Genomic DNA, 22,941 nt, shown 5'->3' with positions numbered 1-22,941 from the left:
ATTTGAATTGACAGTATACATGGAATATTTGAACTTTAAAAAATGCGTCTGACCTTTGACCTGCAAAAATGTTGAGAAATATAATTAATTGATATGGATTCGGGAGAGTCAATATATACTATGTATAATACTGCATAAATAAATATGTTTCATAGTACTTCATACTAAAAATATGAAGAAAAAAATGGATTTAGTTCAAATAGTAGTTTTAAATGCATGTCTCTGATAATGATGTGCATATACATAAACACTGTCATGTATTGTGTGTATTTATCAGTATGGTTAAGAATCCAAAAGCATACTATATATCATTTTTGTCTTCTGCTCAGTGGCTGACAGCTTTAAAAAAAAAAACATCACAAAAAGCTCAATACTCATTTCTAGATGAGCCTGTTTCTATGATAATTGTTGCGCCTTCAGACATCAATTGAGTCAGAAAATTAAAAATGTTACAGGAAATTTATCAGCACTTTCCAGCTTCCAAGACACAGGAAAAGTGCTGACACCAATGAGGCAAAACACCATTTCTGAAACAAGTCAGGTTTCCACAGATTTAATACATTTTATGATGTGATGATGTAGGAGACATCTCAAGAAAGCCTCATATAGCCCTGCTTGAATTTAACCGTCATTAAAAATGAAACCAGCTCAAACATGCTGCTCCTTCTGAGTGCATTAACCAAGTGCATATACATTAACCTCCTTATGTGTTGTTTGCCTAATGTCTTAAAGTCATTATGAAATCAAATGGTCCTACTTACTTTCTTAATACACACTCTCAATCCTATTGCTAACGATTCATCACTGCAGGCCATTCAAACGAAAGAAAATAGGTAACTCCAGTATTAGACCTGGAATTTTTATGGCAAACTCGCATTCAGGTTTGCATAATTCTGGTGTGTACTCTACTATGGAAGATAGTCTCCACCACGGGTTAAAAATAAATAAATGATAATAATTGCGATTTTTTTTATCTCACTTTTTTTCCCCTTCCTGCAACTCTAGGACAAAAAAATTAATAAAAATAAAATACAAAATCGGTGACAGAACTGTGAGATATAAACTTGCAGTTCTGCAGAAAAAAAGGAGAAAAAAATCACGTGATATAAACGTTTACTTTTTTTTAGAGTTCCGAGTTGACATCTTGTGAATCTTTCAGATGAATTGAGATAAATTGTGAGATTTTATTTTTTATTTTTTATCCCGTGGCGGAATGGCCTACAGACAATCCAATCAATCCAGTGCTATAAGTGGGCCAGGTATGCACTGGTACTCAGTACCGCCACTTCCAAATATAGCTCTTGAGCATACCGCCACCTCTCCATGCGCCCAGAACGTGATTTTAGCCTACCGGTAAGTTCATTTGGACATGAGGTTTTTTAAATCCTTTTCCTGCGCTGCCGCTTTTCAGAGCGCCCTTCACAATGCACGCTTCCTAATTCTTCCAGGTTCGGAGTATGGAGCGTGAATCATTTGAACCAGTTCGGGAGTTCGAAGCGGGATCGCGAATCATTTGAGTCAGTTCGGGAGTTCGAAGCGGGTTCCCGTCGCGAATCATTTGAATCAGTTCGAGGAATCGTAGCGGGTTCGCGAATCATTGAGTCAGGACGGGAGATTAGCGGATTCGCGAATCATTTGAGTCAGTTCGGTAGTTCATAGCGGGTTCGCGAATAATTTGAGGCAATTTGGGGATCGCGAATCATTTGAGTCAGTTTGGGAGTTCGGAGCGGCTTCGCGGATCATTTGAATCAGTTCGAGAGTTCGGAGCGGGTTCGCGAATCATTTGAGTCAGTTTGGGGATCGCAAATCATTTGAATCAATTTGAGAGTTCGTAGCGGGTTTTTTTTTTTTTTTTGCTATAATAGAGTACCCGGCACCTCTTTTGGGCCACTTAAAGCACTGAATCAATCTATGGATTAATTCAAGTCCCAATTTAAAAAGAAAAAAGAAAGAAAGAAACTTTCATATTGAATCCGTAATTTTATTTAGAAATACATTTTATTATAAAAATAATAATGGGTTGTGAATCATAATTCACGTTGATGAAGGTGAAGTTTGTAATTTATAAACCAAACATTTAACCTCTAGATTCATCTGTGTGAGTGCAATCTTCTTAAAAGAGTTTTTATTGTTATTTTAAATTAATTGGACAAAAATATATATCGGGTCGCTTAGGAGCATTGTTTGAAATGTGTAAATATACTACTTTCTTATTCAGTATCTACACCCTCCCATATAAAAAAAAAGAAAAAAAAACTCTTTGGAGAAAAAAGTTGAAAACAGTATGCATTGATGCTCCACCTTTAGCTTTCTGCGCTCAGACGCGCGTTCATGCACAATTACGCGCGCACTCGGCCTTCTCCACCAACACTTAAATACTTTGTTCCACAGCTCCAAGAATGGGAAAATCAGAGAGCCAAATTGATATCATGGAGAAAAGCAGTAAACCGAGGAAGCAGCGCTGGACTGTAGTGGAGATCGGACTGTCTGTCATTGTGCTTCTGATGAGCTGTGCTCTGGCTGGACTCATAGTGCTCTACACTTCAGCTCTGAGAGGTGGGACACAGATTTCTGCTGCAGTTCCCCCCAAAAGACCTAAACATGTTCAAGATCTTTGTAATAGGCTACATTAAGAAACAACCTGAATTAATTTGTTAATATCTCACGTGGAGCAGATTGCGCAACATTCATTTTATAGAAGAAAAATATTTTAAATTAATATTAAAGAATTATATAAATGTATATATTTTTTTACAATTGTGTGTGTGTGTGTACAATTTATAATCAGTGTTTAATTATATATAAAAAAATGTATTCAAAATAAATATAAATGATTTTCATAATCAGTAATTAATATTACTGTTTTCATACATATATAAATATATTTTAATATTATTAATATTTTAATATAAATATTATATAGTTATGTATATATTATATTTATAATTTGTGTATTTTATATTAATTATATTTAAACTGTATATTATAAAATAAATAATTGATATGAGTTAAGTAAAAAAATACAATTCTTAATGCTAGTATTAATTAGTAATATTAATGTTTATATATTTTATAATTATTATAGTTTTTAATTATGATAAAATATTTTATTTATCCATATTTAAAGTGTATAGACATATCATAAAATGAAACAGTCTGAACACAAATAATTTTTTAAGATCTTGTATTTTTCTCTTATATTTCAGAGCGCTTTAACATAAATGAATCTTCAAAAGGTACAGTATGCTGCGAAGTTGATCATAAATCACATTTTGTGTAGTTTGGCATATTTTATCCACGTTGTTTATTTCATTCTGATGTTATGTTTTTTTGTCCTGCCACAAATCCTGTATAGTCACTCCATATACTGTACAATGTTAAATTTTTGGACATTATGTACAGTATATATACTACACATAAGCACCGTCTTGAGTCTTATTAGTCATTCAAACCAACGAGTGTCAGGTTTGCTAAATATGCCGATAAGTTTTGATTGATAAGGGAAAGATATAAGACAACTTTGTTTCAGTAAAATGCATAATTTAAAAGCAGTTTCCAGTGTTAAGCTGAAGTGATAAGCTCTCTCCGTAGAATGTCTGAAGTGGATTATGTCACATGATCTCAGCTGTGTTTGAGTCAGATATTAACCTCATGCATGTTGTTTATCTCACCACATCACAACAGGGCTGAAATATCAATCAAGTGCTGACAGCAATGTCTGTACAACCCCACAGTGTGTCACTGCCGGTAAGAACAAAACGTCATTATGAAAGCTTTTATTTTACACCACCTCAAAACTGCAGCTGAAACCTAATGATATTCTAGATCTGAAATGATTTCTTATTCAATGATGCAGCGGCCCGACTGCTCCAGAACATGGACTCCAGTGTGGACCCGTGCCAGAACTTCTATCAGTACGCATGCGGAGGCTGGATAGAGCGTCACGTCATTCCTGAAACCAGCTCACTTCACAGCGTATTCAATATTCTGAGAGATGAGCTGGAGATCGTACTCAAGGGTCAGTTACCTCAACTTCACACAACCACAATGTGTATTATAGGTTTGTGTAGATTTCTTTCAAACAGTGTTATCTGGTTGGTGTTGATCTATCATTGCACAGGAGTTCTGGAGATGCAAAGTAAGGATGACAGAGAGGCCTTCAAGAAAGCCAAAACGCTCTACAGCTCATGCATGAATGAGAGTGAGTACGCATTACTGGGATCTACATATACTCTAGATTATATAGATTATTAGTATGATGTTATGATCATAATTGATGTCAGGAGTATCTTGTAAATTTCACAAATATTTACAAAGAAACGGTAAGTAACACACTGAACTAAATGTGAAATTTAGAAGTAGAGAGACTGAAAAAGTATTTACTTGTAAAATGTACTACGATAATCTGTTTACAACTGTAAGCAAATGAAATGATCAAGTTTCACGAATACTTTGGATATATATTGTATTTCATAATCCATGAGTTTCATATTGCAACATCATTTTTGATTTTCCTACAAATTAGCAATGCTTTATGGGATGAGTTCAAATGTTTCACTTTTTTTCCTCTTCTTTAAATGGCTTGAATTAAACGGATAATGTTTGAATTTATCTACAAGCTGGTTGGTTTTAGGGTTATTATGGTCAACCAAAACTAAAACTATTATTTTACGGAAAACGGAACTACAAGTGTTATTTAATTTAACATTTTTGTTAAGTGAAATAAAGCTAAAATGAAACAAAATATTAATATTAGATAAAAAAAAAACTTAAACTAAAACAAAATTATACATTCAAATAAAACTCTAATAATATATAATTAACAATTTAAATAATAATAATATATAATTGGTTAATATTTGATTGAAAATGAAGGCCACCTACTAAGTGTCTGTTATGCTGTTTTTGTACAAATCCAGTTGAGTCTCGTCTCTCTGCTTCCCCCTGCAGTTGTGATTGAGCAGCGTGACTCACAGCCTCTTCTCAGGCTCATTGACAGTATTGGTGACTGGCCCGTAGCCTCTGAGGTCTGGAACGACACAGCAGGTACAAGAGATACCGGTGGCCATCTCTAATTCACTCTCACAGAGAATGGCAGCATCTTGGGCTTATCTAAATGGGATAAATGCAATCGCTCCAGCAGTGCTGTCGCTGGGTGTTGATAAGACACTAGACTGATGGAAAAGTCCGGTGGTTTCACAGAGCAGTGGCTGTCCCGCTCATCTGTCATGTTTAGGGGGAGATAGAGGAGGGTGAGAGGATAAGAGAGTGACCCACTGTGATGCTTGGCTCTGTGGCTTATTATAGACTTTGAGAAGGAGAAGAATAATTAAACATAATAGAAGAAGCTAACTGGAGTACAATCTATAAATGTAGACATCAACCTAGACACACACCTGACTGATGTGCCTTTAAAGCGATGAATGCTGGTTGTAGAAGCCAATGGAGATGTTTAACCACAACCATAACTGGTCTTTGGAAAACAATCACTCTGTCTTATTATGCAAACAACAGACATACAAAACAACAGAAATTTGAATAATAGTGAAACTAACCAGCCGTGATATGCAATGCACTCAGTTCTAATGAAAGTCGAAGCCGAACAGCATTTGCAACCTTTTTGACTTCTGTAATGTGATGCATTTCTGGGTGAAAAAAAGAACAAGAAAAATGTGGGACCCGATTTGATCCATTAATTGGAGAATTAAATGGAGAATGGAGCCAAAAAATAAAGAAGGGTTGCTAAAAAGTAAAGCCATTTCATTCAATTTTTTTTTCTTGATTAATTACATGGAGTTAGATTGGAATCATGCATTTACAGAATAAATAGGATTTCATGTTGCAAGATCCCTTAAAATGCTTTGACAAACGCATTTTTCTGTCCTGTTTTAATGTATTTTCTATGTAAACAGGAAGTTGATTAAAGACATATTAAGTGAATTGTGAATTGTAATTTTCTCAGTGAAATGAGAAAAAAATGCATTTGTTCTATCAATTTTTCAAATTTTCCTTGTCAAAGAATTAAATTGGGCAGGCCTACTTATCAATTTCATTGCATTTCCATAAGGCTTAAGAGAGCATTTATTTTTGCTTTTTGATTAAAATCAAGATTATTCTTTAAAATTCAGTCCAACACGTCTGGCACCGATTCCCAAGTATGGTTGTAGGTGTGAGTTGGTTTGGTCTTAATGATGCAACCAATCAGATAACAGCTTTAAAAAGGGTGTGTGAAACTTTGATTGTATTTGAGAACATATATTTTCCATATTTCTGAAATGTCTTAAATGCAGCACCTTTCTCACAGTTTACATGTCCAACCACAGTTTGAAAACCGCTGAGTTTTTGCAAAATATTTGGAAGCACACTAAGATATAAAAAATATATATTGCCTCGGAGTGAACAGACATGGACTAAAAACCACAAATCTCTGATCTCACAGAGCAAGAGTGGAGCCTGGAGGACACACTGGCTGTTCTGAACACTCGGTACAATAAGAAAGCTGTGCTGGAGATGTTTGTGTGGCCAGATGATCGAGACTCCAGCCGCTACATTATCCATGTAAGTTATTGAATATAGTGCATAGTTTATTCTTTTTTATCATTAATAAATATGCCATAGTATGGAAAACATAGATGGTAATTATATGTTGATACATTCACAAAAACGTTTTGGCAAAGTTGAACAAATTTCTCCAGCAACATTAATAGAATGTTCATTTAAACATTAATTTAACATTTTTTAAATGTAGCTATAGTACTTGTTTCAGAATGCCCAGAGAACATTAAAAAAATAACGTTTTCATATCTTAATGGGAACATTAGCAAAATGTTCGTAAACATTTTTTATTTTATTTTTTTGCTGGGTATAGTAGTACCATGAATTACCATGCATACCATATATGTTTGAATATTGAATATGTACCAAAAATAAATGAAAAATACCAATTTGATGTTATGAGTTGTCATTTTGTTTTTAGTGGCACATCACCTTTAAAATACACAGAATCTAAGTGCAATTTATTTTACCTAATAGCCCCTGATTAAAATGCCATTTGGAGCATGAGCTAATAAAACAGAATGTGATTTTTCATTGAATTAATTATTAACATTTCACTATAAGATGATCTCATCCATACTGTTCTCAAGCAGCAATTTAGATAATGAATTGACTTTGTCATTAAACCACATCCTTTTGTTTCCACAGGTTGACCAACCAGCACTAGGAATGCCTTCAAGAGATTATTACCTCAGTGATGGGAATTATAAGAAGGTATGTTATGTCATGTTGAGAGACGTATTCTTTCCCTAAAAGGAAATAACACCCCAAAATTTAAATGTTATGTTTATCTGCTTACCCCCTGGGGACCCAGTATGTATGTGAATTTGTTTCTTCAGTAAAACACAAATTAAGATTTGTAACTCAAACCATTGCAGTTTGTCAGTCATATAATGTAAGTGGATGGGAATCGCGGTTTTGAGAGTCAAAAAAACAAACACAAACAAAACCAAATTAAACCCTGTGACTCGTGAAGATACATTGATGTGTAAACATATGAAACAATCGTTCTTTGCAAGAAACTGAACATTATTAACATAATTTTTTCTCTCTGATTCACCGCAATGTCTGAACTGTCCTGAGCGTGTTCTCAGCAGCTGGCGTGAGACACGTCTTCTTCTTCTTCTTGCTTTACGGTGGATCGCACACTTATAAGTTAATTACCACAACCTATCTCTCGAATAGACCACTCTATCTTCAATATCAATTAGGAGTGTCAGTGGTCCATTTGAGAGATAGGTGGCGGTAATGAACATGAGTCTGTGATCCGCTGTAAAGCAAGAAGAAGAAAACAACATGTCATGTGCTGGCTGTTGAGAATGCGCTCAGGAGAGTTCAGACATTGCTGTGAATCAGAGGTAAAAAACAATATAAAATCTGTTCAGTTTCTTGCACAGACCGCTCGTTTGGTGTCTTTACACATCAGTGTCTAGTAATTTGGTTTTGTTTGTGTATGTTTTTTGCACTCTCAAAGCCGTGATTCCCATTCACTTCCACTATATTACTGACAGACCACAACGGTTTGAGTTAAAAAGTCATCTACATCTTTAATGCCCTTGGGGTAAGCAGATAAACATAGAATTTTCATTTTTGGGTGAACTACCCCTTCAATGCTATCGTTTTGATCACATGAATCATCATGTATCTCTGTGGGCAGGTGCGTGAGGCGTATCTGGAGTTCATGGTTTCCATAGCAAGGATTGCACGAGAAGACAGGAACTTGACCCAAGAGGAAGAGCGTGTGTGGGAGGACATGACTCAAGTGCTGGAGCTGGAGACAGACATCGCGAACGTGAGTTGAACTGGAGATGGCAAAACACAACAACCAACTTTATAAAATGCTTCTGATACTCTAAATGCCATGCATAAGTCATGCGAGTGTCAGCTCTGTGCTTCAACAGGCCACGTCACCTGCAGAAGAGCGCAACGACATCACTGTGCTGTACAACAAAATGACACTGAGAGAAGTGCAGCAAACGTTCAACCTCAATGTAAGTGCAAAGGATAATATGGGAATATCAATGGAATCTTTTTACTTTTACACTTTGTCCTCCTCAGTCTTTAGTGTAGTGTATCTCTTTATGAAATTTCAGGGCTTTAATTGGACACGCTATGTCCAGGGTATCATGTCTAGTGTGTCAGTAACGGTGCAGCCGGATGAACCCATAGTTGTGTACTGCTCACCTTACCTGGAGAAACTCAGAGCTGTTCTTTCCAAGCACAGTCACAGGTGATGTTTCAGTTCATGTACCTGTTTGACACATGAAAAATGTGAGTTAATTCTTCATTGACATGTCAATAAGAGTAAAGGTGATGGTAATAATAAGAATTTAATATTGAATGAATGTTTGAGTTTATATTGAGGTTTAAGTTGCAAGTATTTGAGCACAAGTTAAGATATTGTCGAGATTTCTTCTAATTCCACCCGTGTTCTATTTAATCCCATTGCAGTCAGGAGACACAACTGACTTGTTAAAGAGATCTTATTTATAAATTTTCCTTCCTACACTTTAATACTCATTTAGATATATGTATGGCAGTTGCTTTGATCCAAACATTGTATCTTTACATTGCATTCAAGTTATCTGTTATAATATTTATTAATTTATTATTTAATCATATATATAGTATGCATTTTTTATTTTATTTTCATTGTTCATTTTAATTTTCATTTCAGTTTTAGTAATTTATCATATTTATTCGTTTTTTATATTTCTGTTTAGCTTTAATTTAGTTCAAGTAATTTTCATCTAATAATTATATTTATTTGATATATATTTACATTATATAAAAATGTACACGTTGCATAGTATATCTTACACATACACCTGTGACCTCTGCAGGACTCTGCAGAACTATCTTGCGTGGATGCTCATCATGGAGAGGGTCAGCAGTATGAGCCGGCGCTTCAAAGACGTGAGAGCGCACTACAGAAAGGTCAGCCTCAATCTGAACAATCACAAACCCAGGAGAGCTCTCGTGGCATTTAACTGCTTTTAAAACTGCGCTTTGATGGTCTGTTACTGTTTTAGTCCATTATACAGGTGCATCTCATAAAATTAAAATATCATGGAAAAGTTATTTATTTTTTACATTTAATTAAAAAAAGCTACCTTTCTTATATTCTAGATTAATTGCACACAAGCTGAAATATTTCAAGAGTTTTTTGTTTTAATTCTTACTTTAGTTACAGTTTCGGAAAAGAAAAAAATCAGTATCTCAAAAAGTTGAATATTTTCTCAAAGATCAATCAAAAAAAGATTTACAAAACAGAAACGTTCAAGATCTCAAAAGCAGGTTTAATTATGAGCTCAATACTTGGTTGGGGCTCCTTTTGCATGAATGACTGCTTCAGTGCGGCGTGGCATGGAGGTGCTTTAATAGCGGTCTTCAGCCCCTTTGTATTGTTTGTCAGATGTTACTTATCTTCCTCTTCACAATACCCCATAGATTCTCTGTGAGGTTCAGGTCAGGTGAGTTGGCTGGCCAATCAAGCACAGTAATATCATGATCAGCAAACCACTCAAAAGTAGTTTTGGCTCTGTTTACATGTGTTTTACGTATTAAATTCAAAATTCTCCTTCTCGCTTTTAAGTCTATGAATGGCCTTGCTCCCCCCTACCTCTGTAACCTGCTTCTCCCTTACACCCCAACTTGCTCTTTACGATCCGCTGATTCCAGCCTTCTCGTTGTCCCTCGGCATCGCCTTGCTTCAATGGGGGGCAGATCATTCATTGTTGTTGCGCCCAAAATGTGGAACTATCTCCCCCCATCACTCCGTTTTGTTAACACTATCTCTGAATTCAAATCCATGCTCAAAACACACCTATTTTCTGAATGTTATAGGTCTTAGTGTGTTTTCTATTTATTTTCATTTTTTTTCCCACACTCTCTGCTGGTTGCTGCCCCATCTACCCAATTCTCACTTACTGTACTTGCACTCTCATTTGCCTATTGTTGTTCTGTCTGCTCTCTTTGTCAATTGCCTTTATTGTTGTTTGTTTATTGTAACGTGTCCTTGAGCTCTGGAAAGGCGCTATATAAATAAAACTTATTATTATTATTATTATGTGCTGAAGTCCTGCTGTAAAATGAAATCAGCATCACTATAAAACATGTCAGCAGATAGAAGCATAAAGTGCTCCAAAATCTCCTGGTAGATGCATTGATTTTGGACTTGATAAAACACAATGGAGCAAAACCAGCAGATGCCATGGCTCCCAAATCATCACTGACTTCAGAAACCTCACACTGGACTTTGGATTCTGTGCCTCTCCAGTCTTCCTCCAGACTCCAGACCTTGATTTCCAAATGAAATGCTAAATTTACTTTCATCTGAAAAGAGGACTGTGGACCACTGAGCAACAGTCCAGTTATTTTTTCTGGTTTAGGTTTGGCTTGGTTCTAGGAATGTGACAGCGGTAGCTCTTTTCCTAAAGACTCTTGATGCACTGACTCTGACTTCAGTCCACTCCTTGTGAAGCTCTCCCAAGTTCTTGAATCAGTTTTTTTCTGACAATCTTCCCGAGGCTGTGGTCATCCTTGTTGCTTTTGCACCTTTTCCTACCAGTCAACCTTCTATGAATATATTTCGATACAGCACTCTGTGGTCTAATTTTTCTCGGTTGCATTATGTGTTCCCTCAGGCTTTGCATGGCACTACGGTAGAGGAGGCCAGGTGGAGAGACTGTGTCCGTTATGTCCAGGGCAACATGGAGAACGCCGTCGGGGCTCTGTACGTCCGGGAAACCTTCTCTGGAAACAGCAAACACATGGTAAGAATAAAACACCAAACTGGCCTGCAAAAACACACCACTAGACAAAACAGGAACATCCTCCCTCAAAACATCATATTATCAGCTATTATCAGATTGATATGGATTGTTTAGGCGGTTCTGATGAGGATTTCAGTGATTTGACAGTAAGTCAACTCAGTTTATTAAGTCAGGATGAATGATCCTACATTATTTTATATATACCGTTACTCTGCATGGCATGTATAGATGTGGTGGCTTTATATAGTTTTTCTAGGACAGTCAAAAAACAATAACAGTCAAAATGCACTTTTTTAATGTTCTTAATTCTGGCCTTATTGTGTATGATTTATCCATGCACATTATTCTGAAGAAATATACAAGTATAGGTTTGTCCTCATTTAATCAAAACAACTTTCCTTTTCAGCAGACGTCACATAGTCCTCCCTATAATTTCATGATATGCCCACTAAATAATCAAGAAAGAGTTTCAAAAGTTTTGCAATGTTGACTTTAAATGTGTCTCTGCACTGTTATTCAGGTGCGTGAACTCATCAAGAAGATTCAGGAAGCTTATGTGGAAACGCTGGAAGAACTGAGCTGGATGGATGAACAGTCCAAGGAAAAAGCCAGGGAGAAGGTCAGATGCTATTAATGGCCACAACTCCTGCACTGCAAAAAACTATTTGTTGAGTTAACTTAAAAAACTTTTTGACCCTGCTGTCTTGTTGTTCGGTGTGATGCAGTTGTTTCAACATGTGCTTTTGAGTTATACTAGTTCATTCATTCAACATTCAGGTTAATTGAGGACCAATACATTTAATCTTGTCTGGACAATTATGTCTGCAAAAATTTTTAAATAAGGTGAAATGGCAGAATCTCAGAATTTCAGAATTCCTTTTTAGAGTGTGATGAAGTACATTTATTTCTGGAGTTTATCCATTAATCCTAGGGATTTCCATTAATTTTTTGTGAGCTGAACACCTTTGACCTAAAATATTTACTGTACTTGAAGTATACCCTCTGTTAAAGTTAATATTTTAATAATTTACATTCATATTTTAATGGTTCTCTGATGTTTGTTAATAGGCATATGACATGGAAGTAAAAAAAAAGTATATATATATATATATATATATATATATATATATGCTAATTTGAATAATTATGATTTTTAATAAACTTCTTTATTCTGTAAAAACCCAGTGGTTAATATAAGAAATGTTATTTTTTTTATTTTGATATAGTCATTTTCTGATATAAAATAATTATTATGTTTTTTTTATGATTTCATTAATTATTAGCATAATTATCAACTCACACCTCCTCTGCAGTTCCCTCACACACATCAGTTTAAAACATCAGCTTATTATCATTATGAACTGAGATTCATATTTAAATACTATGTTATATTAATTAAGGTATTTTTGTTTGTTTTTATTGTAAAGCACTTTAAACTGAATTACTTCTATGAAAGGTGTTATTTCAACCATAAAGTTTATTATTATTATTCGCTCCTACAATCTACAAGTTGTTCTCGCTCTCCAAACGCCTGTTTTCCATGTCTTGCAGGCCATGGCAATATCAGAACAGATCGGTTATCCCGACCACATCCTTGAAGAGGAAAATAAGAAACTGGACGAGGAATACACACACGTAAGGACACTCAGAGAACTTTGACCTCCAAAGAAACTACCATCCAAACCAACAGTGCTTTAAGTGGGCCGGTACACACCGGTACTCAGTACCGCCACTTCCAAATATAGCTCTTGAGCGTACCGCCACCTCTCTGTGCGCCCAGAACGTGATTTTAGCTTACCAGTAAGTTCATTTGGACATCTGTTTTAATAGAGGTTTTAATCCTTTGCCTGCGCTGCCGCTTTTCAGAGCGCCCTGCACAATGCACGCTTCCTAATTCTTCCAGGTCCGGAGTATGGAGCGTGAATCATTTGAACCAGTTAGGGTGTTCGAAGCGGGTTCGCGAATCATATGAGTCAGTTCGGGAGTTCGTAGTGGGTTCGCGAATCATTTGAGTCAATTTGGGGATCGCGAATCATTTGAGTCAGGTCGGGAGTTCGTAGCGGGTTCGCGAATCATTTGAATCAGTTCGCGGAATCGTAGCGGGTTCGCGAATCATTTGAGTCAGTTCGGGAGTTCGTAGTGGGTTCGCGAATCATTTGAGTCAATTTGGGGATCGCGAATCATTTGAGTCAGTTTGGGAGTTCGGAGCGGGATCGCGAATCATTTGAGTCAGTTCGGGAGTTATTAAAAATCATTTTGCACATTTTATTTATGTTCAGTAGTTCTTTCTAGCTCAAGCAAATCCACAAACTAATAAAATGATTTATTATTAAGGGCGCCTGTTGACTGCTGTATATAAAACCCCTTCAATATAGTTGGTTACCTCAGGGGATGAGGGGAGTCATCAAAAACAAAAACAAAAACAAAACAAAAACAGAAAATAATTTTTTTTTTTTGGCTATAATAGAGTATATACCGGCACCTCTTTTGGGCCACTTAAAGCACTGAAACCAACTAATATCGCATGGACATGAATACATGAATGATGACAGAAATACTTCTGTGTCATTATCTGTCTCTCTCTGTCTGCTCACAGCTGAATTTCAGTGAAGAGAACTATTTTGAGAACATTCTGGAAAACCTGGCAGTCTCAGCCCAGAAAGGTCATAAAAAGCTGAGGGAGCCCGTGGATCCTGACATGTACGAAACATAAAAAAAGAAATGCTAGAATGCTAGAAAGAGTTTTTTTAGTTATTCTCTTTGTCTCTGTGAATGTTTTAGGTGGATTATTGGTGCGGCTGTGGTCAATGCTTTCTATTCACACAACAGAAACCAGATCGGTAAGGTCATAGCCATAAAGTCAGAAATAACATTACATTATATAACAAAATATAATATAGAAAATTATATAATAATAATAATAATTAAAGAAAACATTCTACTCGAACAAGAGAACCTGGATTGGTAAATTCATAGCCGTATAATCAGAAATAATATTAAATTGTAATAAATTAATAGTAAATAAAAAAATCAATAAATTACTAAATTAAAAATGTGGAACTCTCAAAACAGAAATTAGATTGTAAGCTCACAGCCATATAGTCAAAAATAATATTCTATTATATAATATAATATACAATATTATATAAAATATAATTATAAATTAATAATACATTTATAAATTAAATAACAAAAATAAAAATGTGTCTAACTCTCACAACAGAAACCACATTTCTAAGCTTACAGCTTAGAAATGAATATAATATAGAATATTACATAATATATAACAATAAATTGATAATGAGTGTAAAAAATTGAAATAAATTGCAAAAATAAAAATGTTTAACTCTCACAACAGAAAATAGATTGGTAAGTCCGCATCCATTTTGGCAGAAATAATATATTGTGTTGTATGATATAATATAGAATGTAATTTAATATATAATAATACATTAATAATAAATGTAAAAATTACATAAACTACTGTACAAAATAATGTGTTGAACACAACAAAAACTATATTTATAAACTATTAATATATTCTATTTTTCAACATACAACATTATATAATATTTAATATTAAATAAAAAATTATATAAAAAAATAATAATAATTTAGTTAGTTCACAGATATATGGTTAGAAATAATATTATATACTCATATATAATATTCTATACGGCATTATATGATATATTAATAATTTTATTTAATCGATTTACCACAAAAAACAAAAACAAAAACAAAAATATTCAAATCATAAAGATTAATGAATGAACACTATTATAGCTCCACTTTAGAAAACCTTCAAGCATATCTACAGCAAAGAGCCTTTCCAGGTCCACTATAGCTAGACCAGCACAGACCAGTCTAGTCCAGCATTGAGATTCATGAATCTTTCCAGCAGAGAAGGCCAAAAGCGCAGGACTTGTCCAAACGGGAGTCTTCTGTGAAGTATTAGTTCTGGTCAGATTTCTCCTAATCTGTTGAGGGCTCTCAGTATGAACGCTTTCTCAGCCCATTGTCATAATGGCTCTAATGCCTGTAGTGCTTTTCTCTTGTAGATTAAACCAAGCTAGTTTCAGGCTCCACTGCCCACAAAGCTTGTGTTTCCAGAGGTGGACTGCGGACGGCGAGTACACGCTATTCAGCCTGGGTTAATACCATAAAGTTAATACAGAGATTACAAAAGCCAAGTGATTATGCAGATTTTCAGTTGGAGAAATTTCCACATAATTACTCTTAGATAGCACATTTTAATGTTCCTGGACAATCTAGGAAACACTTCGAGCTGAACTGCCATTTGAGAGACAACTGTCGGCACAAAGTCGTTTCTAGCTCTGCTATAGCTGGAGGACGATACACAGCAGAGACGTTTCTGTCCTTCTAATATAGCTTCTGCGCTCTGATATACACCATTACCATCACATTATTAAGCGTTTCTTCAACTACAGGCACTTTAGAGTCTTGTGGAGACTCTTTAAAAGAACTTTTCACACTGTTTTATCTAATGTGTCCACTAATATGATTTCCACTTACATTTGAACTGAACTTGTTCAGACCTAAATCAGCCAAAGTACCAGCACAAAAACATGCTCAACACAATATTGATTAATTATTGTCATCAAAAAAGAGAAAGTTATATTGAGATATCATTTTTTTCTTAAATGCACACATTTATATAATATTATAACATGTTTTGTAAAGTTTTACTGGATATTTGCATAGCTTGACTGAAAATGATGCACAGTAAAAAATATTTTACCTCGATTTTTCAGTTTTCTTCTAACATTACATGTCTCTTTTACCACATTGTTGACATTCCTTTCCTTATGGTTAGAAAAATATAGTTAACCTTTGAAATGAATATTATTTGGGACAAAATTGTTGGGTTTTGCCACAACTTAGCACTGGTAACTGATTTAAATCATTTTTACACAATAATGAAATCTTTAAAATATATATAATCAGAATTCATACATGCATATATAATAAATCATGCATTAAATATAAATGTGTGCTTTATATATATATATATATATATATATATATATATATATATATATATATATATATATATATATAAAAAAAATTTTGTTGAATATAAAAATAATAAACATGAGTTGAGTTGTTTTCTTGTGACTCAATTAGTATCTTAAAAACACATTTCCTGGTCAATTACCCAGGCATTGTGCTGAATTGCATCTCTTTCTATGCATCCATCTTTCTTTCAGTGTTTCCTGCTGGCATCCTCCAGCCTCCGTTCTTCAGTGAAAAACAGCTGCAAGCTCTAAACTTTGGTGGAATTGGGATGGTTATAGGACATGAAATCACTCATGGATTTGATGATCAAGGTAATATGCATCTCATCTGATGGATTGTACCAAATATCAGTTAGCTGTGGATGAAAAAAAAAACAGTGTGGCAAAAGAGCAACCACAATGCTTGTTTAAAATATGACTATGTTCCAAAAAAATGAAATATTTATTTTCACAGGCCGCAGTTTTGACAAGGATGGAAACATGTACAACTGGTGGAGCAACTTCTCTGCCGAGCGCTTTGAGGATCAATCTAAATGCATGGTGGAGCAGTACGGCAAATTCAGCTGGAAACTTGCAGGAGGCCAAAATGTAAGAAGAACTTCACTCAGTAGGATACATTCAGAAATCTGTATCTGAATGTTTAAAAATGAACGAATAACAAATATATGCTTTGTACTTCCAGTACTTGCAGTGTGTGCATGCCTTTAGCCCAATCTAAGAATTTCCACTGCCCTTAAATAAATAAATAAAAATAATTATATATATATATATATATATATATATATATATATATATATATATATATATATCAAGCAAATATATATATAAATCTAAATTACTTGGTATAAATTCTTGAAACTAATTTAATCTTTTTACCCACTAAAAATAAATGGATTTTAAAACATGACCGACATATTTATAATGTTTTTTTTTTTTGTTTTTTTTTATAAACTTTGAAAATGACTCGTTATTTAGTAAAGTCACCTTAGCTAACCCCACTGGCATTTTTTTATGCTTATTTATTTACTTTTTTGTAAATGTGGCAATAAATTGACTGCATTCTCCGTATTTTGCTTCTTTTAAGGATGTTTAAATACTTTTCCTGACTTTTATAAAATGTGCCAGCAATGTCTCAAACTGCATTTATATTTAACACAACATCAGTCTATCAATTCTTCCTAAACCTATAATATCCAAATATAATATACACATTCACTCTAAAAATTTTTGTCTTGTTTTCTAGTATAAATAACTAAACATCCCTAAATAAAGATACCTTTACTTGAGAAGTATATTTCTACTGGAAAACAAGACAAAAAATACTAAGTAAGAAAATGTTTTGCAGTTCAATTTATAGCTCAGTCCATAAACAAATCTCTTTTATTCCTCCTAAAAAACTTCTAAGGAAATAAATACTTATAAAAATACTGCTGTTATTGTAAACTTCATTTTGTTAATCAAAATAAAGTTGAAATAAAAGAAAATATAAATATTAGATAAAAAAAACCTAAATGTAAAAAAACTTGTAATACTTGAAGTATTACAATTATTAAACTAAAATTAAAAAGCAAATTATATATATATACACGTGTGTGTGTGTGTGTGTGTATAATTTAAAACTAATAACAGAATTACTAAAAATTAAAATACAATTTTAAAGTATTAAAAAAAAGAGCACTGAAAATATCAAATTAAAAGCTGATTTTAAATATTAGCAAATACCTTAATATCATAGAAATAATAGTTAAATAACACTGAACATTTTTACACTGATGTTGTTGCAGGTCAGTGGCATCACAACACTAGGAGAGAATATTGCTGACAACGGTGGCGTTCGTCAAGCATATAAGGTTTGTATAATTAGTTGCCTTTAAACAACTAGAAACACAGTGAGAACATCTTCATCAGAACATGTAGAACTCGGTTTATGTGAGTTTGATGTTGTGTGTGTGACATCAGGCGTATATGAAGTGGTTGGAGAGGGAGGGCGCGGAGCCCCGTCTTCCCGGACTGGAAATGGATCACAAACAGCTCTTCTTTCTAAATTTTGCCCAGGTATGAATGTCATCCACTTTAGGACGCCTGCATGTGCTCCCCTTGATGATCGCAGGCTCTCGATCATGTGCTGAAGGCAAGAAATCAGTGTTTGAATCATGCCATCCGATGGGATGGGTGCTGCTTTGAAGGACGTGGATTTGGATGGGCACATTTCAAAATATGTGCTAATAAAATAACAAAATGTGTTCAGTTGTTCTTGGCTTATTTTTATTGAATATAAAAATGTCTCATGCTTTCTGTAGGTCTGGTGTGGTGCCTGTCGCCCTGAATACGCCATTCAGTCCATCAAAACTGACCCACACAGCCCTCTGGAATACAGGCAAGAGCTTTGTGCCACAGTTGTGAATTAAAGATGAAAATCTAAGTCATACTTAAACATGGCAGTGCATTCGATAACATGCACAAGCTATTAAACATATTTAAATATAGCAAAAACAAACTTTTGAAGGGTAGTGTATATTATACATATACAAAGCAATTTTTCTCTCCCTTAACAAATTTTTAATAGACATGGAAATAATATGCAATACATATATATTTTTGCAACATGTTCAAGCAAAATGTTAAAGAATCAACACAGTTCTTCAGTAGAACTCTCTTCATTGAAATTCAGACATTTTTTAGTGGTCGAACTATTTTTTAGGTTCACTGTAGGTGTTTTGTAATTGATCATGTTTTTTGTTTTTAACAGGGTTCTAGGTTCCCTCCAGAACTTTGAGGCATTTTCTGAAGCATTTCATTGTGCACGAGGAGCTCCCATGAACCCCGAGGAGAAATGTCGAGTGTGGTAATGTGCCGGCGGAGTCACGGGAGTCTGTGTATATTATAGGAACCAGGCAGCGGTTAGGAGAGCTTGGATCATCTTATGTTGTGTCTGTTAGTCTGATGTGTCAGACACTACCAAGGTGTTAGACACCTACATGTGTGACTGCATAGATGTCTACTGTGAACTTTCAAATGCGCACATATAACCGAGTGCAGGCGTCGTGAATGTGCACAGTAAGGGTGTTGTTTTTCTGAAAAAGAGGCATGCTTTTTCATTATCTATAGGTCTTGTTTGAATATTTACAGGTTTCTTTTAACACTATTAATTTTTGCATTGAATAACATGTGTTAACACAATAGTTTCAATGCAACGAGAGGCTTATTGACATCAGATTTTTCCAGATTATGTAAATGGATAAATCCCTCGGTTGGCTTACGATTCTGACGGCTCTCCAATAATATATTCGTTGTGCTTGAGCGAACCCAAATAGCGCCAACAACTGGAGGCTTGGAAGCCGATGGAGATTGTGGTTTGAATAAAAACCAGTCAAGGCATCATGTTTCGTTTCATAATAAGCAGCCTTGAAATATTTTAATTATGCTATAAGAAATATTATTTTATTTTCCAAAGCATGCAGCGGGAAAGAGGCAAAAGCTTGAGTCCTATTGAGTGATGCCCCCCCCCCCAAAAAAAAAAAAAATCCTAATGTATATGTGCGAGCTACAGTACGTTTTCATTCTTTAAAATCGAGGGCTTAGCGTTATGTAAAAGGACCCGTGTTTACAATTACATGACAACCTTAAGACTGTTAAAACCGTATTGCTTCAGGCTTTGTGTGTTTTTGTCCGTAAATAGCTTCGATTCATGGCTGCCTTGCATTTACGTGACGGGCTTCTGGTAAAGCCAGCAGATAATGGCAGGAAGTGCTGCAATACAGGAATGAATTAGACACAACGGGTCACTCAGACTGATTGTTTGTTTCATGTAAGTTGTTCGTTCTGCCAGGGAGCATTTCTGTTCATTCCTAATGTCAACACAATGTTTTAGCATGTTTAGGGACAAGGATCGGATCCAGAGAGACTGAGGGAGCTTGAACTGTTCAATCCTCCTGGTTTGGTTTTCATTCGGGATTCTTAAAAACAGCTGAAGCATTAAGATACAGAAAGATGGGTTTTTTTCAGATCAAGATAATTTTCTAAAGCAACACATTTTGCAATCATTTTCTTGTTTTCATAACTGAGTTTTAATACTCTTTAACCATTTTTGTTTGATTATGGTCATTGGTGTAAATGTTCACGTCACATAACTCTGCTGGAAAAACAGGTTAAAGTGTTTATTTTTTATTGATTTATTTTTTCATTGTAGCTGTTTTTTTTTACTGGTCTACTAACTGTAACCAGCTAGGAAAAGACCAGGTCAAACTCCAGCTGATGAACCACACTCTTAAAAATAAAGATGTTTCAAGCGATGCCATAGAAGAACCATTTTTGGTTCTAATAAGAACCATTCAGTCAAAGGTTCTTTAAAGAACCATCTCTTTCTTACCTTTTTGTAATCTGAAGAACCTTCTTTCACCACAAAGAACGTTTTATCAAACAGAAAGGTTCTTCAGATGTTAAAGGTTCTTTATTTAACCATTTAAACGAAATAAGGTTCTTCTGTGGCATCTTGAATCACATTTATTTTTAAGAGTGTATCTAGACTACCAATTTTTTTATTTATTTTTTTGCTTATAATGGTCATTGGTGTGAATATTCACTTAAACCTGGTGGAAAATACAAGTCATACCACCATAAAGTGGTTCAGTTGCTTTTGCATTTATCCAAAGCAACTTTCAGTGTATTCAGGCTATACATTTTTACCAGTATGTGTGTTCCCTGGGAATTGAACCCATGATCTTTTGCACTGCTAATGCAATGCTTTACCACTAAGCCACAGGAACACATGGTCTTCTAACGTTAATCAGACTTGCAAAGATGTGTCAACCAGGTCAAAGTCCTGCTGATGAACCATCTAGACTAGTTTGCACCAAGTACAAATCACATAAAACCACAAACTATATTGATTTTTCAGCAGGGAATGTGTAATTTTGTACATAAATGTGGCATAGACCATGGTAGCTGGTAACACTTTCTAGCCTGGCCAAGATGGTCTACCAGGCCAAAGACCATCTGATGAACCATCTATACTAACTCCAACCAACTCTAAAAGCACATAAACCATGATTTTCCAGCAGGGAATATGTAACCAAAAGGATTCATTATGCAAAGTTCTCCCTCAAGGATCTGTCGGGCAGTGGGCTGGTAATTTTAGGCAAAGTCATATCTCGTAATTTCATAAATTGATCTGAGATGTGTGTTAATGGGGCAGCGGGGGTTCATGTGTTAGCTGGAGCGTAGCGGACGAAGCCACAGGCAGCAGTTGTCTCTCAAATGGACACTTTTTATCACATTAGAAATCCGGTCAAAGCCGGTGACTGTTATTTTCCATCTTGATTAAGCAGTAATGATAGAATGAGATGCTGGAAAAGATCAAACGGGTGTCAGGAGAAGAAATGCTTTGTCAAGTTTTCTGAAAGCTTATAGCAGAGTCAATATTGCCTTGGGTTATTGATTATGACTGTTATCTCTCACGACAAAGACTTTAGTCAATTGAATGTTCATATCTACCTTGAAAGCTTCATTGCTAGCCAATCTACACCTCGACACCTCTGTTATGGCACGTACTGTTTGATGCACACGAAACAAGCGATATATTGAATGCAAGCAACTTTGGTACAAATAAATTAGGGTTTCATTAAAAATCTAAATTGGAAAGATTTGAGCTTTTACTAGGGCAGATACTGGCGTGCACAGAATCCAGTGTGATTCAGAAACAATACCTGTATAAAATTTAATTTATGCACAATTGGTTTACTTGCCAATGACGTCAATGCTATAAAGGTGCATTATAGCAAAATGTTACAGATGAATATGCAACACTATCAACTCCATAATAGCATGCATACATCAGCCAGACACATATTTGTGCATTTTTATCTGGCCTTGAGGCATTTGTTATATTGCAAACTAATAAAATGAGATGTGATGTGAATTACCTGTTCTTTATACCGCATTAAAGAACATATTTGTGCCAAGGATTGCTGATGTGCTTTTGAGCAAATCTCATTTTAAAATAGCCATTTTGTATCTTGTGAAATCTGCCCTGAAGGGAAAATAAGTAGCTATCAAAACTTCGGCAAGTGTGAATTGTAAAAAAAAAAAAAAAGCATTTGTGTGAATTTTTAGCATTTAGCAAGTTTTGAAAGCGTTTCGTTAGAAATAAGCTTATCATTATTATTATATGAATTATGATTAATTCTGAAATCAGGAATTATGTACTTTCTTCAGTGCACTACGGAACAATCGTCAGACACAAGAATGATTCACAATTTGGTTTTACAGATTCCGTTGTTATTTTTTACATTGTATTTTTCAGTTCAAAGATGTATCTCATGAAAACATGTCCAGGTTACGTTTCGCCACAAAATCAAAAGAAGAAAAGTACAGGTATATCCATAAACTTTTCTTTATGTCCAAAATGAAGCCTGTTTTATATATATATATATATATATATATATATATATATATATATATATATATATATATCTGTGTGTGTGTCAATGTCAAAAATGTCATAATTTTTTGACATTGACAGACATTTTTTTATTTATTTATTATGATTGACACTTAAATAGTTTTTATTTTTT

The 22,941-nt window shown here is 34.7% G+C and overlaps 1 protein-coding gene across 1 annotated transcript; it reads left to right on the top strand.

Moving 5' to 3' along the window:
* The first annotated feature begins 3,865 nt into the window (after positions 1-3,865).
* On the top strand, positions 3,866-19,872 carry mmel1 (membrane metallo-endopeptidase-like 1). The gene is made up of 20 exons (XM_052610576.1): positions 3,866-4,018; positions 4,121-4,201; positions 4,951-5,046; positions 6,440-6,558; positions 7,204-7,269; positions 8,213-8,347; positions 8,457-8,546; positions 8,649-8,785; positions 9,399-9,492; positions 11,202-11,330; positions 11,851-11,949; positions 12,882-12,965; positions 13,927-14,030; positions 14,112-14,170; positions 16,562-16,681; positions 16,824-16,957; positions 18,154-18,219; positions 18,329-18,424; positions 18,670-18,746; positions 19,119-19,872. The coding sequence occupies exons 1-20, from the start codon at positions 3,877-3,879 to the stop codon at positions 19,216-19,218; spliced, it is 2,028 nt and encodes a 675-aa protein (XP_052466536.1). The 5' UTR covers positions 3,866-3,876; the 3' UTR covers positions 19,219-19,872.
* The last annotated feature ends 3,069 nt before the right edge of the window (positions 19,873-22,941 follow it).

This window comes from Carassius gibelio, chromosome A11, assembly GCF_023724105.1.
Source record: "Carassius gibelio isolate Cgi1373 ecotype wild population from Czech Republic chromosome A11, carGib1.2-hapl.c, whole genome shotgun sequence".
NCBI lineage: Eukaryota > Metazoa > Chordata > Actinopteri > Cypriniformes > Cyprinidae > Carassius > Carassius gibelio.
The sequence above is the reverse complement of the archived record's forward strand: the minus strand, read 5'-3'. Positions and strand labels throughout refer to the sequence as shown.

Excerpts from the sequence above, each read along its gene's own strand:
- mmel1 (XM_052610576.1), top strand. The coding sequence starts at position 3,877 with ATGGACTCCAGTGTGGACCCGTGCCAGAACTTCTATCAGTACGCATGC. Across the intron at positions 11,950-12,881 it reads AGGAAAAAGCCAGGGAGAAG|GCCATGGCAATATCAGAACA; the intron begins GTCAGATGCTAT and ends CATGTCTTGCAG. Across the intron at positions 14,031-14,111 it reads GAGCCCGTGGATCCTGACAT|GTGGATTATTGGTGCGGCTG; the intron begins GTACGAAACATA and ends TGAATGTTTTAG.